This window comes from Equus przewalskii, chromosome 25 (assembly GCF_037783145.1).
Source record: "Equus przewalskii isolate Varuska chromosome 25, EquPr2, whole genome shotgun sequence".
NCBI lineage: Eukaryota > Metazoa > Chordata > Mammalia > Perissodactyla > Equidae > Equus > Equus przewalskii.
Genome location: NC_091855.1, coordinates 724,435 through 742,839, shown reverse-complemented (window position 1 = coordinate 742,839; position 18,405 = coordinate 724,435). Strand labels below are relative to the sequence as shown.

General features: G+C 39.8%; 2 protein-coding genes across 11 annotated transcripts in view; one reads left to right on the top strand and one right to left on the bottom strand.

Moving 5' to 3' along the window:
- The window catches only part of GPR137C (G protein-coupled receptor 137C), a 68,997-nt gene extending 60,599 nt beyond the window's left edge, over positions 1 to 8,398 (bottom strand). Inside the window, exon 1 of the mRNA XM_008544488.2 lies at positions 7,726 to 8,398. Coding sequence (XP_008542710.2) covers positions 7,726 to 8,121 — 396 coding nt within the window. The 5' untranslated portion in view covers positions 8,122 to 8,398. The remainder of the gene's footprint in view (positions 1 to 7,725) is intronic.
- TXNDC16 (thioredoxin domain containing 16) overlaps positions 7,361 to 18,405 on the top strand; it is a 131,772-nt gene continuing 120,727 nt past the window's right edge. For 2 of the 10 annotated variants that reach the window (XM_070593067.1, XM_070593059.1), the window contains exons 1-5: positions 8,665 to 8,811; positions 10,578 to 10,671; positions 15,251 to 15,367; positions 15,990 to 16,291; positions 17,296 to 17,378. In XM_070593067.1, coding sequence (XP_070449168.1) covers positions 16,129 to 16,291; positions 17,296 to 17,378 — 246 coding nt within the window. In that variant the 5' untranslated portion in view covers positions 8,665 to 8,811; positions 10,578 to 10,671; positions 15,251 to 15,367; positions 15,990 to 16,128. Of the gene's footprint in view, positions 7,498 to 8,628; positions 9,161 to 10,577; positions 10,672 to 15,250; positions 15,368 to 15,989; positions 16,292 to 17,295; positions 17,379 to 18,405 lie in introns of those variants that run through there. The other 8 variants (XM_070593066.1, XM_070593058.1, XM_070593061.1 and 5 more) reach the window with 7 other exon arrangements.

Sequence of the window (18,405 nt, the reverse complement as noted above, 5' to 3'; positions counted from 1 at the left end):
TAAGTCACTGTATTTTATCCCAATTAAGAAACTGGCATTCATGTTACAAAATTGCTAGAAAAAAATGTCAATATGGGCCTCAAAGATGAACTCATTAATTTTGGCATGCATCACAATACTCCAAAGACAGTATACTACCAACTCTCATTTTAAGCCCTTTCACTTGTTCCAATGATAGATAGCATCTGTTTTATCAGATATAGCTACGCATCACTTAATGATGGGTATATGTTCTAAGAAATGAATCATTAGGTGATTTTTGTCCTTGTGCACACATCATAGAGTATACTTACACAAACCTAGATGGTACACCCTAGTACAAATCGAGGACGTATGGTACTAATTTTATCGGACCACTGTCATATAAGTGGTCGGTTGTTGACCAACATGTCATTATGCAGCACATAATTGTAATCTGTTTAAAAGATTGAATTCTTCTCCAGTAAAAGTACAGAAGTGTCAACCTTTCTGTGGTAAAGTACATATTCTATTGATCATCCCAGAAAAAGTTCAAGAGGTGTTTTTAGTGTACAGTTTTTCCCCACTATCTGCTTCTAGAAGGTTAAGTACGATAAGTTGAAAAGTGAAATTATTTCAGAAAGAGCTGCTTCTCCTTATCTCAATCCCATTCAAGTGTATTCAACAAGAGAAAGAGTGGTTTAGGCAGACTCAACTTCTTGAAAACTTAATGAGTTTTAGAAGAACCATCAAAATGCGTTCAAAGTAGTAATGGTTATTTTACTAACTCTATTTTTACACTGTTCCATGATTCTTTGTAACTAAGTCCTTAAAGTTAGAATGTTTTTAATTGGTGAAAAATGGATGCAATAAATGCTTCAAAGAGGTCAAAAGTAAAATGAAATTGGTCTTTAATAGGACAGATAGTAAAGACAGAGTGATTTGGTAATTAAGAAGCACAACTATTTAAAACATATATGGGGGGCTGGCCTGGTGGCATAGTGGTTAATTTTGCGTGCTCCACTTCAGCAGCCCAGGGTCTGCGGGTTTGGATTACAGGTGCGGACCTACTCACCGCTCATCCAGCCATGCTGTGGCGGTGTCCCACATAGAAAAGAGAGGAAGACTGGTATAGATGTTAGCTCAGCACCAATTTTCCTCACCAAAAAACCCCACAAGAAACAGATTTAAGGCCTTTAGGTTAAAAAAACCTCCAATGTCAGTTAAGGTTTGTATTGGTCACCACAGAGACTTTCCCTACCACTTTGCTATAATACGAAGAACTCACTGGGAAAGCTTTGTTAACTGAGAACCATCAGCAGGAAGTATGCTTCCAGTTACTTGGAAGTGATATAAAAACTTGAATTCAAATCCTCTTTTAAATACAGATTCCTCTGGATTTTTTCTAATGAATAGAGAAATGATTTCTCGTTAAGACATCTCTCTTTAAATGGGTTGAAAATTTGTTCTTTTAAGTACAGTTATGTGTCTTAAAATTGTTAATATAATTATAAAAGGATGAGGTTGCTGTCAAGATGGTGGCATAGGTGGACTGCAAACTCACCTCCTCCCATGGATACAACAAAGTAACAACTACTCTTGGAGTGACTACCCACGAGAGAACTGAAAACTGGATAAAGTGAACCCCTGCAACAAGGGACAGTGCTGACTGAGGTGGAAGAGGCAGAAATTCCTTTCTGGAGAGGAAAAAAAGCCACCTTTCCAAGCTGCAGTGCTTCACAGCCAGCTGGGAGCATTCCTATGGTATGCAGCATTCCCTGGAGGAGTGAGGGACCTGACTGGGAGAGCATCATTACTATAAGCAGCTGCTGGGCTAAGCACAACGGAGACGAGTGTCATGATATCTGGCTTTGCTGGCTACTAAGGACAATAGAGAATACACCCAGAAGAGTTATCAGACAGAAGGGAACAAAAGCCTGCTCTTAAAGGGCCTACACACAAATTCACCCATTTCGGAAAGCAACCTAAAATCACCAGAAAGAAAGGTGCACAGTCCTTTGATGAAGAGAGACTCACCTAAAAACGCTCACAAACTGAAAGTGAAGGGGTGGAAAAAGAGACTCCGTGCAAATGTCATTGAAAAGAGAGCCGGGATAGCAATTCTTATATTGGACAAAATAGACTCTATAACAAAAACTCTAACAAGAGACAAAGGGCACTATATAATGATAAAGGGAACAATCCAACAAGAGGATATAACACCTGTAAATATCTATGCACCCAACCTAGGAGCACCTAAACATATAAAGCAATTATTAGCAGACATAAAAGGCGAAACAGAGAGTAACACAATAATAGTAGGTGACTTTAACAGTCCACTTACACCAACGGATACATCATCCAAACAGAAGATCAATAAGGAAACATTGGCTTTAAATGACACATTTAACCAGACGGACCTAGTAGATACATACAGTATATTCCATCGAAAATCCACAGAATACACATTCTTTTCAACTGCACATGGAACATTCTCCAGGATTGATCATATATTAGGCCACAAAACAAGTCTCAATAAATTTAAGACAACTGTAATAATATCAAGCATATTTTCTGACCACAATGGTATGAAACTAGAAATCAACTACAGGAAGAAAATCAGAAAAGCCATAAATATGTGGAGATTAAACAAAATGCTACTGAACAACAATTGGGCCAATGAAGAAATCAAAGGAGAAATAAAAAAAAATACCTAGAGACAAACGAAAATGAAAATATGACACACCAAATCCATGGGATACAGCAAAAGTGGTTCTAAGAGGGAAGTTTATAGCAATCCAGGCCTACCTCAACAAACAAGAAAAATCTCAAATAAACTATGTAATGGTGCACCTAAAGGAACTGGGAAAAGAAGAACAAAGCCCAAAATCAGTAGAAGGAGGGAAATAAATGAGTAGAGGCTAAAAAAAAAAAAAAAAGAAAAAAAAGAAAAAATCAATGAAACTAAGAGCTGGTTCGTTGAAAAGATAAACAAAATTGACAAACCTTTAGATAGACTCACCAAGAAAAAAAGGGAGAAGTCTCAAATAAATAAAATCAGAAATGAAAGGGGAAATTAAAACGGACACCTCAGAACTACAAAATATTATAAGAGAATACTGTGAAAAACTATATGCCAAGAAATTGGATAATCTAGATGAAATGGATAAATTTTTAGAATCATATAACCTCCCAAAACTGAACTAAGAACAAATAGAGAATCTGAATAGACCAATCACCAGTAAGGAGATTGAAACAGCCATCAAAAATCTCCCAAAAGATAAAAGTCCAGGACCAGACGAGTTCCCTGGTGAATTCTACCAAACATTCAAAGAAGACAGAATACCTACCCTTCTCAAAGTCTTCCAAAAAATTGAAGAGGAGGGTAAGCTTCCTACCTCATTCTATGAAGCCAACATTACCCTGATACCAAAACCAGACAAGGACACCACAAAAAGAAAATTACAGGTTAATATCACTTTTGAACGTCAACTCATAAATCCTCAACAAAATACCAGCAAACAGAACATAATACATTAAAAAGATCATAAACCACGATCAAGTGGGATTTATTCCAGGGATGCAGGGATGGATCAACATCTGCAAATCAATTAGCGTGATACCCCACATTAACACAAAGAAGACTAAAAATCACATGATCATCTCAATAGATGCAGAGGAAGCATATGACAAGATAGAGCATAAGAAGTGAAACTGTCACTATTTGCAAATTACATGATTTTATATATAGAAAACCCTAAAGAATCCACAAAGACTTTTAGAAATAATAAATGAGTATGGTAAAATTGCAGGATATAAAATCAAGATATAAAAATCAGTTGTGCTTCTCTACACTAACAATGAAGCAGCAGAAAGAGAAATTAAGAATACAAGCCCATTTATACTTGCAACAAAAAGAATAAAATGCCTAGGAGTAAACTTAACCAAAGATATGACAGATCTGTACACTGAAAACTATAAAACATTGTTGAAAGAAACAGAAGACACAAAGAAATGGAAAGATATTCCATGCTCTTGGATTAGAAGAATTAACATAGTTAAAATGTCCACACTTCCTAAGGCAATTTGCAGATTCAATGCAATCACTATCAAAGCTCCATCAACATTTTTCACAGAAATAGAACAAAGAATCCTAAAATTTATATGGAACAAAAGACCCCAAATAGCCAAAGGAATCCTGAGAAAAAAGAACAAAGCTGGAGGTATCACACTTCCTGATTTCAAAATATACTACAAAGCCAAAGTAACCAAAACAGCATGGTACTGGCAGAAAAACAGACACACAGATCAATGGAACAGAATCAAGAGCCCAGAAATAAACCCATATATCCATGGAACAGCTAATTTTTGACAAAAGAGCCAAGAATATACAATGGAGAAAGGAAAGTCTCTTCAATAAATGGTGTTGGGAAAACTGGACAGCCACATGCAAAAGAATCAAAGTAGACCGTTATCTTACACCATACACCAAAATTAACCCAAAATGGAGCAAAGATTTGAATGTAAGATCTGAAACCATGAAACTTTTAGAAGAAAACATAGGCAGTACACCCTTCAATATTGATCTTAGCAGCTTATTTTCAAGTATCATGTCTTACCAGGCAAGAGAAACAACAAAACGAATAGGACTACATCAAACTAAAAAGCTTCTGCACAGCAAAGGAAACCATCAACAAGATGAAAAAACAACCTAACAACTGGGAGAAGATATTTGCAAGCCATATATCTGATAAGGGGTTAATATCCAAAATATATAAAGAACTCATACTTCTCAACAACAAAAAAACCAATAACCCAATTAAAAAAGGGGCAAAAGATCTGAACAGACAATTCTCCAAAGATATACAGATGGCTAACAGGCACACGAAAAGATCTTCAACATCATTAACAATCAGGGAAATGCAAATCAAAACTACAATGAAATATCACCTCACTCCCATCAGCATGGCTATAATTAAGACGACAAGAAACAAGTGTTGGAGAGGATGTGAGAGAAGGGAACCCTCATACACTGCTCGGGGGAGTGCAAACTGGTGCAGCCACTATGGAAAGCAGTATGGAAATTCCTCAAAAAATTAAGAATAGAACTACCACATGATCTGGCTATTCCACTGCTGGGTATTTATCCAAAGAACAGAAAAACACAAATGCATAAAGATGCATGCACCCCTACGTTCATCACAGCCTTATTCACAATAGCCAAGACTTGGAACTAAACTAGGTGCCCATTAAGGGGTGAATGGATAAAGAAGATGTGGTGTATATACACGATGGAATACTACTTAACCATAAGAAACGATGAAATCTGACAATTTGCGACCCCATGGACCTTGAGGGTATTATGCTAAGTGAGATAAGTCAGAGGTACAAAGTCAAATTCCGTATGATCTCACTCATAAGTAGAAAATAAAAACACCACTACACACCCACATAGAGACATAGCGGGAGGGAGGAGGGTGAAAGGGGTAATTAGGTACATGTGTGTGGTGATGGATTGTAATCAGTCTTTGAGTGGTGTACATGACGTCATCTAAACAGAAATTGAAATGATGTACACCTGAATTTATATAATGTTGTAAACCAATGTTACTGCAATAAAACAAATAATAAAAAGACAAGCGTAGACAAACAACACACACCCTTTTAGGAGACACTACAAAAGGAAAAAGCTTTAGTTCAGCTTCTTTCCAAACTATATTTTCTAGGTTAAGAGTGTTTTGCTTTTCAAAAAGTACACGACACAAACAAGGGATTCATTTAACAGGAAGACTTTTAGACATTTAAATTCTTCCTCACTAACTTAGAATATCAGCAAGGAAAAGTCTGAAAACCCAATCTACATATTGTATAGTTTATGCTGAAGTATACTTTTAGAATTTTGAGCTTAAACTTAGATGCTTTTTTCTATTGTGACAGTGTTTAGCCACTTTGTGTTCACCTCAGGGTGAGGGGTATGACTGGGAGAGGGCACAAGGGAAACTTCTGGGGCACTGGAAGTGTTGTATATCTTAATCTGGGGGGTGGTACCATGCGCGTATGCATATGGAAAATTTCACCTAGCTGTACACTTAAGATTTATGAACTTTATGGTTTATATCTCAAGTAAAAAGAGTGTTCAGCTACTGTATAAAATGCCCACTATTTTACAGTGAATTGTTAATATGATTTTATAAGTCAAAATGTATAGGAGGAAAAACAAATTATCAGATGCTCATGGGATAAGGACTGCTAGTCACTTTCAGTAAACTACATCTGAAGCTAGAGAAAAGCTTCAGTGATGAGAGGTCACTGGTATTCTATCAGAAATGGTGTCAGGAAGAATACAAAGTATTGGCTTAACTACAAAGGACAGAAGCGTTACAACAGCTTTAACAACAAAGAGAAGATCAAAACATCATCAAATAAATGACATAACTATGGCATGATTATTTGATTTATGATTACCAATGCTTTTTACTTCTGCTTCTTACTGTTTGGGCTTTTGTCATTGTATTGTTTGGACTTCCAAAGGATGGGGAAGGAAAAGAAAGTTAAATTAGTTTTGTTACTTATTTTCAACTGTAGTTTTTAGTGTGCTAAAAAGCTGAAGTTATGACTGATTTTAAAATTATGCATTCTACTTCCTATCTACTAAGGGAGAAAAGAATTGGTTTATGCAGAAAAAAACCGGTTTTTTATTTTTGCTCATAAAGTATGTTAATTCTCATCATCTCAAAAAGCCTTTGAGAGGATTAGCCGCATAGACCAATACTGTTCTCTATTAGTCAGTATAAAGCATATGATGTCATCTTGTTTCCTCCCTTCCTTAAGCTTTTTATTTTGCGCTGGGTGGGACTTTTTTTTTGGACAATTCTCAAAATTTTGTGGCTTAATTACCACTAGTTGACACATGTGATTGACAAACCTGTCTGAAACGGGTCAAATACCTAAGCGCTGCAGAACAATGCAATCCAACCAGCAATTCCCCACGAGAGAGAAAGGGGGTGTGATTAGGTTCCAGCTATTAAGCAAGTTATTGCAAAAACAGTTTGGTGGTCTGTTTCTGCAATAGGCACAGGTTAAGCAAGTATCTCCTAATTAGCCCCCAAAAAAGACTCGACTGTAAGAGGTAGGATCAACAGCCAAAGCATGAAGCAACTAGGGCAAACACTAGGAGCTTTATAGAGGTCTTCATATCGATCCTTGGCATTGGTTACTGATCATTAACCCTGCTGGGGACTATCGAAGGGAATTTGTGTGAGGCTTATCGAGCCACAGGAAAGGAGATGCAGGAGGGAATAGAAGCTTCTAATAAAAGAAACGCAGCAACAATAGCAGAGAACAGCTCTGGCTGGTGACGTAATGGCTGGCAGCGGTCCAGCTTCAGCAGAGCTGCTGCTACCCAGCATCCAACCTCTCCACACACTCCAGCTTCGGCGCATCTACCGAGCTGCTACTTCCTGCGATGCTACTTTGCTGGTGCCACCAAGACCTTACCTTAGAGGGCCAGCACACCGAACAAAGGGTGGTCCTGCTGCTGTAAGTTGTCACAAAGCTCTCTCTCACTCGCCCCCCGGGCCCCTCAGGACCGAGTCCAGCGGCTGCTCAAGTTTAGGGCGAGAACCCCGGCGCACACTCCAGGCGTGCCTCAGCTCCCCAGGCTGGTCTCGGTCCGCCCCTCCCTGCTCGCCCCCTCCGGTCCTCAGCCCAGGTGACCGCGGCGGCCCCGCGCCCCCGCCGGGCCCGCAGGCCGGTCCCCCGCCTTACCTCCGCCAGGTAGAGGTTGAGGAGACAGAGCGTGGAGAACTGGAGACAGGAGGGGAAGCAGTAGAGCAGCCAGTGCGGGAAGAAGCGCAGGTGAGCGGGCGGCCGGAGCAGGGGCAGGGAGCCGCTGAGCGAGAAGGCGGCGGAGAAGAGGGTGGTCCTGAGCGCTGCCCACAGGAGGCAGAGGAAGAGGCAGAGGCTCTGGTGGCTCAGCCGCCGCTCGCGGTACAGGAGCAGCCGCCACAGCTGCAGGTAGGCAAAGGCGAAGAGCGCGGCGTAGAGCAGGGCGTGCAGGATGCTGAGCGCCAACTGCACCGAGCCGGGCCCCGCGGCGCCCCCGCCTCCGCCGGGCGTCGGGGGCTCGCGGCCGGCCGCCGGACCCGGCACGGACACCCTCATGAGGGGGCCGGGGGGCGCGCGCGAGAGCGCGGGAAGGAAGGGGCCGGACTCGGGGCCGCCGTCGAAGGGGAGAAGGAATTTCCCCCCCACCCCCCAAACCCCCCAGCCTCCCACCCCGGGAAGCGCCGTGACAGGACCGGAGCCCCGCGCAGGGCGGCCGCGGCTGCCCGGACCCCGCCTCCTCTCCCCGTCCCCCGCCCTCCCGGGGGGGAAGGGGGGAGGTCTCGATTTCTCGCGCTGAGGCTCGGCTGGGTAGCTGCAAAAACAACTCTCGGCTGGAGACAATCAGCTGAGAAACCCGAGCATTTGAGGCGCTCGCTCCGCACCGTGGGCCCGCGCCGATTGGCCTAGGCGAGCACGCCCCCCGCGCGCCGCGCTCGGAAGGCCACGGGCCGCGGGCCCCGTCGCTCGAGGGCCCCAAGCTCTGATTGGGCGTCCGCTGCGCCCGCTTTTGCCCGCCCCCTCATCCCCGCCCACGCTGCCGATTGGTCCAGCGACTGCAAGCCCGCTCGCGCCGGCGGGAGGACTGGGCGGTCGCTGGTCACCTGGGGCGGCTCCCGCTCTGCCGCCTGCGCCTTCGGTTGGTTGGAGAGGCCGCACGTAAGGAGCACGAGGAGGGGGAGGAGCCTCGAGATTGTCTCTTAACCAACAGGCCGGCCCGGCCGAGTGCTGGCAGCTGCGTCTTGGCAGGTGGGCTCGGCGCCGCCTTTCCCCTCCCCTCCTGTGGCGGGAGCCGCGGGTGGCGCGCCGGGGGACCGCCGGGGCCCTGCCTGCAGGTCTGGCCCGCGGGTCTGGAGCAGGTGGTTGACAGCGCGGGTCCCCCTGGCGAGGGGCTGTGGTTTCCGCGTGCGGGGACGGGGATTGGGAGCGGGCGGCTCTCCCCCGGCGAGGGCCGCACCGCAGAGCTCTGACGTCGGGCTTAGAACGGGCCTCACCTAGAGCCTTCGGAGGGGCGTTTTGCTTTCTTCCTATTTCCCAGCGTGAGCGGCGGGGAAAACATGAGCCCTTTGTAGGGAAAGGGGATGGAATGAGGCGAAGGGTAAGTCGGAGCTCTAAGTGAAACTCTTTGCTCCCTCGGGAAATATTCTAAAGGAAGAGTTGTACTAGGATGAATGGATGTACGTGCCGCTGAGAGTGGGGGGAACGTGGGTCTTTGAAACTTAAGACTTTGGAAAGATGCTCTGGCCATAAGTCTAGGGAAAAAGGCAGAAACAGAACTGTAAGTCTTTGGTGAATGTCTAGAGAGGAAGAAGTAGAATAGTCAGTGTTCCTTAAATTCCACACGTATTCCTTCGAGCCTTCGTCCTGTAGGTAGTAGATGGTGGCGCTGTTCCTGGGGTTCAGAGAGCGACAAAACAAATGCTCAATTATGTTACTGCTGTAAATAAGTGAGGAATAAATAGATCTCCCAGCGTGTGTTGGACTGACACATATTTGTTGACTTTATTTTTTGGTGTTTGGTAATAAAATGAGCAAAGTAGTGCAAAATGAAGAGAAAATAATTTGTGTTCTTAGAATGAGCAGCTCATCACAAATTTGGTATCTCTGTGAAAGACTATGTTGCATTTACTGGTGCAGCCAAGACCCAGCCTTTCCTAACTCACCATCCTTTGCCCTAATGCTTTGCCTAAAAGAGTGTTGCTACCTTCTGTCCTAGGTAAGTGATCTACAGGGAACTCTAAAGTCTGTTTTGTACTCCAGATTCTGGGACAGTAGTTCACCCAGGCACCAGATGCTGGTGTGTTTTGGATTGTTTATAGGTGTGCTGACAAGCCGTATTAGATATTTAGCCCTGGCACTGTTATGTGGCTATTCCTCAGATGGCACATTCAGCTGAGCAGGTGTGCAGAGCAGCATAGAGTAGGGTACAACTTGCTGTAAGAAGTTAACAGGCCTAACCCAATATCACTCCTTTAGAGAAGGATCTTGTGTTTATTGGAATTTAAGAAATTCACCTCAAGGACCCTTGGAGAAGGTGGTTAGGGCAGTACACAATTCTACTTGAGAGCGACCAGTGTGCTTATGGCAGCAGTGGGTTAATTGATTGCAGTTACATGCTTAGGGCCATCAATTACGCGTAAACTCAGAGTTCTGTGATTGTAGGCACTTGTCATAATCAAGGGAACCTCCTGTTCTCTGCCATGGCCTATTTTTGTGTCTTCCGTGATCAATGAGGTGCAAGTTTCAGGTCATGAATAGATTTTCACCAGGAAGGGTTTTTTCTTTTTCTCATATATTTTCTACTCAAAGTGATAGTGAACAGCATGTGGGTAGTGCCCATACTAGTTTTCAGGTCTTTGCTTGTGAGACTTTTTATTCCAGTGTCATAGCAAGTCCAGAGAGCCTCCTCTTTTCTCCTTTTTTGGTTGTGTGTGTGAGGGGCTAGAGAGAGAAGATTTTGCCCCAGCTTGAAGGGGTTCTAAAGAGATATTGATTCCTTTTATTGCCTCCTTTAGGTCTTAAAAGATAAACTGTGGTGAGATCTAATCAACATTTTATTTGAGGCTGGTTCAGTGAGCAGATTTTGTTCTCTAATAGCAGCATTAAACTGTAAGTAAGCTATTTTTTTTACAGAATCTTCTTACAGAAACTTTGTAGGCATTATATGCCTCATTTGCAAAATATGAAATGTATCTTAGTAGAGAATGATGCCCATAGATCTTAGTATAATTTGTTTAATGTTTATAGTTGTTAATTTCCTCTTTTTCTCGAGAGGGGCAAACCATTAGTTTTGTGGTTAATTATAAGGGAAATTTAGGCCTATAAAGGGGAAACGAATCAAGGGTCTTCTGGAAAAGTTTGCTGCAAGATATTCTAAAATTTGAAAGGTGTTCAAATGTACAATGATTGAATGTTGTTCTGGGAGAGCAGACCACTGTAGCACAAAGGTCTTTCAAACATTTAAGAGCAGAACTGTTTGCCAAGTATTATTCTATACAGGACCCAGTCTCCAAATGGGATTGCTCTGTCTGAAGAGAGCCACGCTCTAGGCTCCACTTGCCTTGGGAACACCTGAGGGCAAATCCTTGCCCCCCACCCCCCCCTCACTAGCAGGAAGATCAGTGTTTTTCTCTTGAAGCACTTCTTCCTCATTGCCTTCTCGGGCTTTCTCAGTATTCTGGTGCCGAATGAAACAAACTTGTGTTTCCCTTAGTGTTTTATTTGCAAGCTTTAGCACTTTTTGTACTACAGCCTCATCGATCCATTCTTAAAATGCTTGTCTCCCTCTTATATTTGTCGGTAGTTAAATGTCTCATTTTTTCCAACTTTTAAATGACCTGTGCATACATACTGGTTTAGAATTTAGGGATGAGGCAAAAGTTACATCTTGTGTATCAGCTCTGATTAATGCTGACAGAAGCATTATACTGAAGAATCGAGGGCCCCTTCCAGGCCCAAAGGGTAAGAGTCTGCAGGTAGTTGGGAGGTGTATGTGTGTGGTATCGGTGAGCATTTGTCTATGGCTTCCTTCTTTTGGTGTTCAGACCTCTTGTGGTAACAGTCAGTTACATTTTAAAGAGTCATCTTCCCTTTTAGAATCTTCCTACAGTGCACTTGGGTCAATTCCCTCTGAATTCTTTGAAATATACTTCTTCAAAACCTAGGATATCTATTTATGTTCAAGTCACTCTTGGCTATTGCTAAAACCAGTAGGGCTAGGTTGGGTTATACTGTAATAACAACCCCAAATTTTCAGACGTTTAAAACAACAACTTTTATTTTGTGTTCATACTGGGTCAGCTGGGAGCTTTGCCCCACTTCTCCTCTTTCTGAGACTTGGTTCTACAGAAAAGGCCTCATTTTGAGTATCAGTCGTCATAGCAGAAGAAAACTGTGTCGTGCTTCCTGACACATACATATTGACTCTTGAAACCTTCCAGAAGTTACATATATCACTTCCTACATTTCATTGACCAAATCAAATCATGACCATACCTAACTCAAGGAAGTGGGGAAGTATAATTTTAACACGTGTAAGACAGCTAGAAACACTTGAACAGGTCACCCTTTTTGTCAACAAATATTCTCCTTCCTACGTGTAGTTCATCCTCGGCCCTTCCCAGTGGCGATAACCCCAAAATCTCATTGAGTCACCATGTCAAACTCAAAGTCCAGGATCTGGTGAGTAAGGCATAGTAGCAGTAACCTCTGGTAATCTCTATCAGTTGAAGACAGAGGGTAGTGTAGGGACAGATAGCTATGATAACTATTTCCATTTGGAGAGAAGAATGGAAGGCACATGTCAGACTCAAGACTAGCAATTTTGAAATCTTGCTGGCAAATTTGTTAGGACTCGAGTTCTGTTCCCTTTGTTCTCTAGGCCAGTGGTTCTCAAACTCTCTCTGATGAATGACCAGTTTGATATTTTTTTTAAATTTTTTTTTTGCTGAGGAAGATTCACCCTGAGCTAACATCTGTGCCAGTCTTCCTCAATTTTGTATGTGGGTTGCTGCCACAGCATGGGTGCTGACAAGTGGTGTAGGTCCACACCCAGGAGCCAAACCTCGGCCACCAAAGTGGAGTGCACATAGGGCATGGGTTGGCCCACCAGTTTGGTTTTTTTAAAAATTTCAATCTACTTTGAATTTTTGTTCAACATGATAAAAATGAATTATAAGAAAAATGAAATGACAAAATATATCAAATGACAAGCCCAATTTAAAAATTATTAGGTTCAACAGACACAAAATTACTATGTGAAATTGCTATAAAAGCTTTTGAACATTTGCACTCAATTTCTCTGTTTATCTCATTATGGTAAACCAGTAACAAACAGTTTGTGTTCTGGCACATGCCCTAGAGCATAGTTCTACATGGTCCTTGGCTTTGCCTGTAAGAGGTCCTCTCATTTTTATTATCCTTGGCCACATCTGAAGTTGCCTTTGGAGAATAATGGCCTCTTTCTATGGCTGAGCAGTTTTGTCAGCTTGCTTTCTGACCATACAAGAGTGGGGGTGTAAGGATTAGATTATACTGCAGTAATACCTCTCAAATCTTAGTGGCTTAAGACAACAAGGTTTATTTCTTCCTATGTCACATGCTCATTGCGTATCAGCCAGGGGTTCTCTGTGTTGTGCTCATTCTGGGACCCATGCTGATGAACAGCCACCATTTGAGCGTTTTTAGTGACTGTGACAGAAGAAAATAAAGTGTGTTGTATCACACAGCACACAGTAGCTGGTAAAATTGTTTCCTGAAAGAGACGTGCCACTTTTGCTCACATTTTATTGGCCAGAATAAGTGACATGGTGGTCTCATACTTCACTAGAGGTGGAAAGTGCAGGAAGCTAAGTATGATCCTCCCTGATAACCTGGCAGGAGAAATGGAACTGTTTACCCCATACTAATAAACCACCACACCTAGGTAACAAGGTCACATTTCTCCCAAGGTACTCATGCTTTGTCTTGATACGAAGATTTTGAAGCGTTGAGTATTGTTTTTAATTACTCCAGAAAAAAGTCACCAAGTACCTTCTGTATCTTTGTTTTTATTCCATTCTTGCTGGGTGTTGTCTGTCCCCATCGTTTCCCGTCCACACTTCTCTTTAAAGATCTTTTTATGAGGAGACCCTGTCTCTGGACAAATGCATTTTATTTATTGTGCATGTGAGCTGGACACTTCTCTGTCCATTGGATTGGATCGGGTTAATACGAGTAGATGGTATAGAAGAGGTGGTTACATACGAGTAATAGCTTTTCTCTTTGAATCAAAGCGGAAAGGCACACAGTTCTATAAGGTTTCAAAAGTTCTCTTGGTGTCTTCCCCTCTCCAATTTCTTATTCCTTAGAGGCAATTTTCTTTCATCTGCTCCCTGTTTCTTTTGACGTCAGTCTTCCTATTTCCAATAAATTTGGCTTTTGGTCTTGTGAAAGATGAAGATTTGGCTCTCTTTTTTTCCTTTTCCCACCGTGACCACGTGCTCACTTACTTTCTGTCTCCCCGCCTTTTCATGGATTTGGTTAAATCATTATTCAGTGTTTATTTTATTATGACCATGTAAACTCAATTTCTAGCTGACCCACGCAATATTCTCTGCTTTAAGTTATTTTTTAATAATCAAACTAATCAAAGATGGAACAAACTGCAAAGATTACTCCTGGGTTCCTGTCTCTAAAAGTATGTAAGAACAATCACCAACATCTCTAACTGACCAGATGCACAGTGTTTTCACATGTATAATCTCATCTGTCCAGTGAGATAGAGGAGGGAGAGGATTCAAGCACTGAATGTGCCCTTAGACCTTTTGGTGCTACAAAATACATTCTAGGGGAGAAGAATCATATGTTAACCGTCATGTCCAATTTAGTGTTAAAGTATTTGCATTGTAACCACAAGGCCAGGAAAAATGGTATTTTATACTTGAATCTTTCAATTGTGCTTTTTTACTTAAATGTTTTACCTTTTAATTAGGTTGGAGTTATTTCATTTAGTAACATTTGTTATATAGTTATTCCCTTAGCCTCAGGATGCATGCATTTCACCCCCGGAATATAAAGAAAATATTGGATGACTTATTTTAAACCATTCCCATTAATATAAAGTGGCTTTAAAATACACTAGTTTAAATTGTTTGTAATGTATAATCAATTTTAATGTCAAGGATACCCCTTAATTGTATCATTAAAATTACTTTTTTATATACCTCTCACAGTCTTTGCTCTTCATTCTACTTGAGTTTTTGAATTCTTGGCTCATTCTTAAAAATTGATGGCAAATTTGTTCACTGTTTGATATAAATAAGCTATAATAAAAAGAATATTAGGAAGTAGTCAATGAATAATTAGCTCTTTTTTAGGAATACCTGCTCCTTAGGGAGCAGTATTATGTGCCTATTGATAGTATTGAAAGACCAGAGTAGATATCCAATTTAGTACAGTTTTTTCCTAAATTTTTCATTTTGTCATTTTATTCTTTACTGAAAAATTCTACCCCTCCTTATGAGTAATTTTTTGCTATTTTTTCCTGTCTCCTGTTTTGAGATAGTGATTTATTGTTTGAAAGATATGAGTTGTATTTGAAATTAAAAAAAATTAAAACAAAATTCTTATACCTGAGTGTGTCTTTACCTTCTAGAAGTATATTTTCATATTATATTAATTTTTCTAAACTATCTTCTTTTAAACTTAGATAATATAGATCATCAGTAGAAAACCTCCTAAAAGAAGAAATTGTTCAAGAGAAATATGAAAGTAGCAAAATAGAAGACAAAGAGAATTGACAGCAAATGCAGAGGACAGCCTGGAAGTAAGCACAGCGTGGAAAAAGATGAGAAGAGGCTATCTAGAACAAATCTGAGTTCAGAAAACAAAATTGAGTTAAAATATGAGTTGAAAAAGATATTTGAGTTTTTAAGCTGTATAAATAAATCTAAGTCTTAAGCATTAAAAAAAAGGATATTTAGAAGAAATGTTCTTAAGTAGTTTTAATAGCTGTCTTCTAGGGAATTTAGAGTAAGAAGAATGTAAACATAGTAGATATGTATTTTGGATGTATCACTCCCCTGTTAATGGTATTAAATAGTTACTTGAGTATTAATTATAAATCTGCTCTAGGGAGAGAAGAGTAAAATGCCCAATTTAAAAATGGATTGGATAATGTTTGAGAATTAATTTTAGAACAATTAACATTTTCCAGTAAATATCTCTTAAGCTTAAGATACTTTGTATTGCACTTTCCAGATAGCTTTGATATCTTTTGCAAGTATTAAAAATCAATAGTATTATCACATCAATGTCATTATATATCATCCGTATTATAAATTATATATTATATTTCATCCCCTCTCAAATTTTTACTAGAAGGAAATAATAAAGTAAGAGCAAAATCAAATATATAGGTAATACCCTATATTATTCTTTTTTTGCAGATTTTATTTCATTCATTTATTTAACAAATTCATTCAGCAAAGCTTTGTTGAACACCTGCTCTTGCCGGGTGTTGTCCTGGGTAGCAGAACGCAACAGTGAACAGACAGACAGACTCCTCCCTGCGTACAGCTGCAGCTGATGATGTCTTCCAGTTTCAGTGCATGTAGAGTTGGCTTCTCTTTTGTTATGATGAATATTTTTTATAAGTCAGTGGGAGACTCTCTACCAGAACTGAGTCCTCAGAAGTATTTCAATACATTGCAACCAGGAAAAGCCTCCTTAGCTTATTTTTGTCAAGCCAGTAAGTATTTTTTATATTCTAATATGATTTTTGTGATGTTTCTGTTGCTATTTAATCAATATGCTCAGTGGGAACTTATTGTCAGTATTAATAATATGTGTGATAAAGCTACAAAACTATAATATGCCTTCCTGGCTTTGAATCCTGAGTCTGCCACTTGACCTTCTATGTGACCTTGGTCAGGTCACTTAGCCTCTCTGTGTGTCTTTTTTGTCATCCGTAATGAGAAAATAGTACTTGCTTTATAAATTTGTTCTGAGGATTAAATGACTTTACTCATGTGGCTGGTCCATAATAAATACTAGGTAAGAATTAACTATTAATGTAATAATGTCGGAATTTCATCTAGTCATTTACGAAAGTATACTTTGTGACATTTTTAGCATGTAAATGTCTCAAAAGTGTTTTTAAACTTTAAATGTAGTATTACTAATGCTTTAGTTTAATGCTCTGCTTTAGCTGTACCTTTAATTACATGGAATTAATATAACTATTGAACATAACTAATAATTGTAATGGTCTTATTTAAGTCTTCATGCCTTGAAAAGATACTATTCTTGGATTAAGTGAGATGAATCCACATTTCTATTAGCTCTCTTATAATTGTAATTTAAAAATGGTATTTTAAAATCATTTTGAAAGTTTTGTGCATGTGTGCACGTATGTTGTGTATATGGTATTTAACTTGGAAAAATAATGCCCAACATTAGGTTTAAATTAAACATTTTTTTACCCTATTTTTATTTTAGAAAGTTTTTAAGGTCACTTACAAAGTTAAAATACATCATGATAAAAACGTTAGAAATAAGAATAATGAGGCAATAGGGAAAAAGGGTATAAAATTTATAACCAGGTGTGTTTAGTTACTTGATTGTTGTTGTTGCATACTAGTTGGGCAAACTAATATATTTCTTCTGCAGTTTGCAGCTTTGGGCTTTAATTTTAAAAATTCATTTTTCCAAGGGACAAGTCATAAAACAGTCATAAATCGTTTCTTATTTTAGATTCTCCAAGTCCCTCTATATTTCTTGAAGAACTGAATGAGGCTGTTAAACCTCTCCAGAACTATGGAATTTCAGTTGCAAAGGTAGAAAGATATTTATGTTAATAAATTGTTGGTGGCGAAGATTTTATAACTGTCTGACTTAAGACTTACGTTGTTTCACATCTTTTTCCAAACTGGAAAAATAGTTTTTTCATAAGAATAAACAGAAACACAGAAAGATAGTTCCAGGTTATTGTATAAATTAGTACATATAGGAAAAAAAAGCTATTTAAAATTCTTTAGCTTAGAACTTAAGTTTATTTTGTAGACTATTGTATTTGTGCTATGGTGTCATTTTTTAATCTTATAGTTAGAATTTTTTTGTTTTGCTTGACAAATTTATCATAATAGATATCACAATTAAACTGTTTATTAAATTTCTGTTAGCACAAACTAAGGTAACAAAATTAAGGTACTGTAATTGAAATTGAATTGAATTTTTTTTTTTTGCTTAAGATTGACACCTGCGCTAACAACTGTTGCCAATCTTTTTTTCTTTTTTCTTCCCAAAGCTCCCCAGTACATAGTTGTATATTATAGCTGTGAGTGCCTCTGGTTGTGAAATTTTTTCTTTTCTATTCTTCTAAGTCTTTCTAATTGCTTATGTTGCTGTTTCTTACATTTATTTTTAGAACAAAGTTAAAGCAACCCCGCTTGAAATTACATATTTAATTTTTTTCTTAAAAGATGTTCAAACTTGCCATGGAGTATTATGGGAAATTTCCACTTGCATCATGGGTTAGATAGCTACATGAACCTTTCATTTAGTTTAAACTTAGAATTTGTACCTAGAAAACTGAATGATTAGTAACCCAGTGATTATTAAATTCTTTCATATTAGTGTCTGCTTGACTTATGTGTACATTTATTCTTTCTTAGTTCAATAGCCTTCCCCCTCTGAGAGATGGCTACTGTCCCTTTTGGTCCCTGCAGCTGGAGTTCCCAGGGCAGGAAGCACAGGAAGGTTAACTAACCTTGGCTATTAAAGGGAAATTGTTCCCTCTTCCCATAGAACAGTTCTGACACCGTCGAGTTTTCCATAGCCAGAAATTCTGACACTAACTAGCCA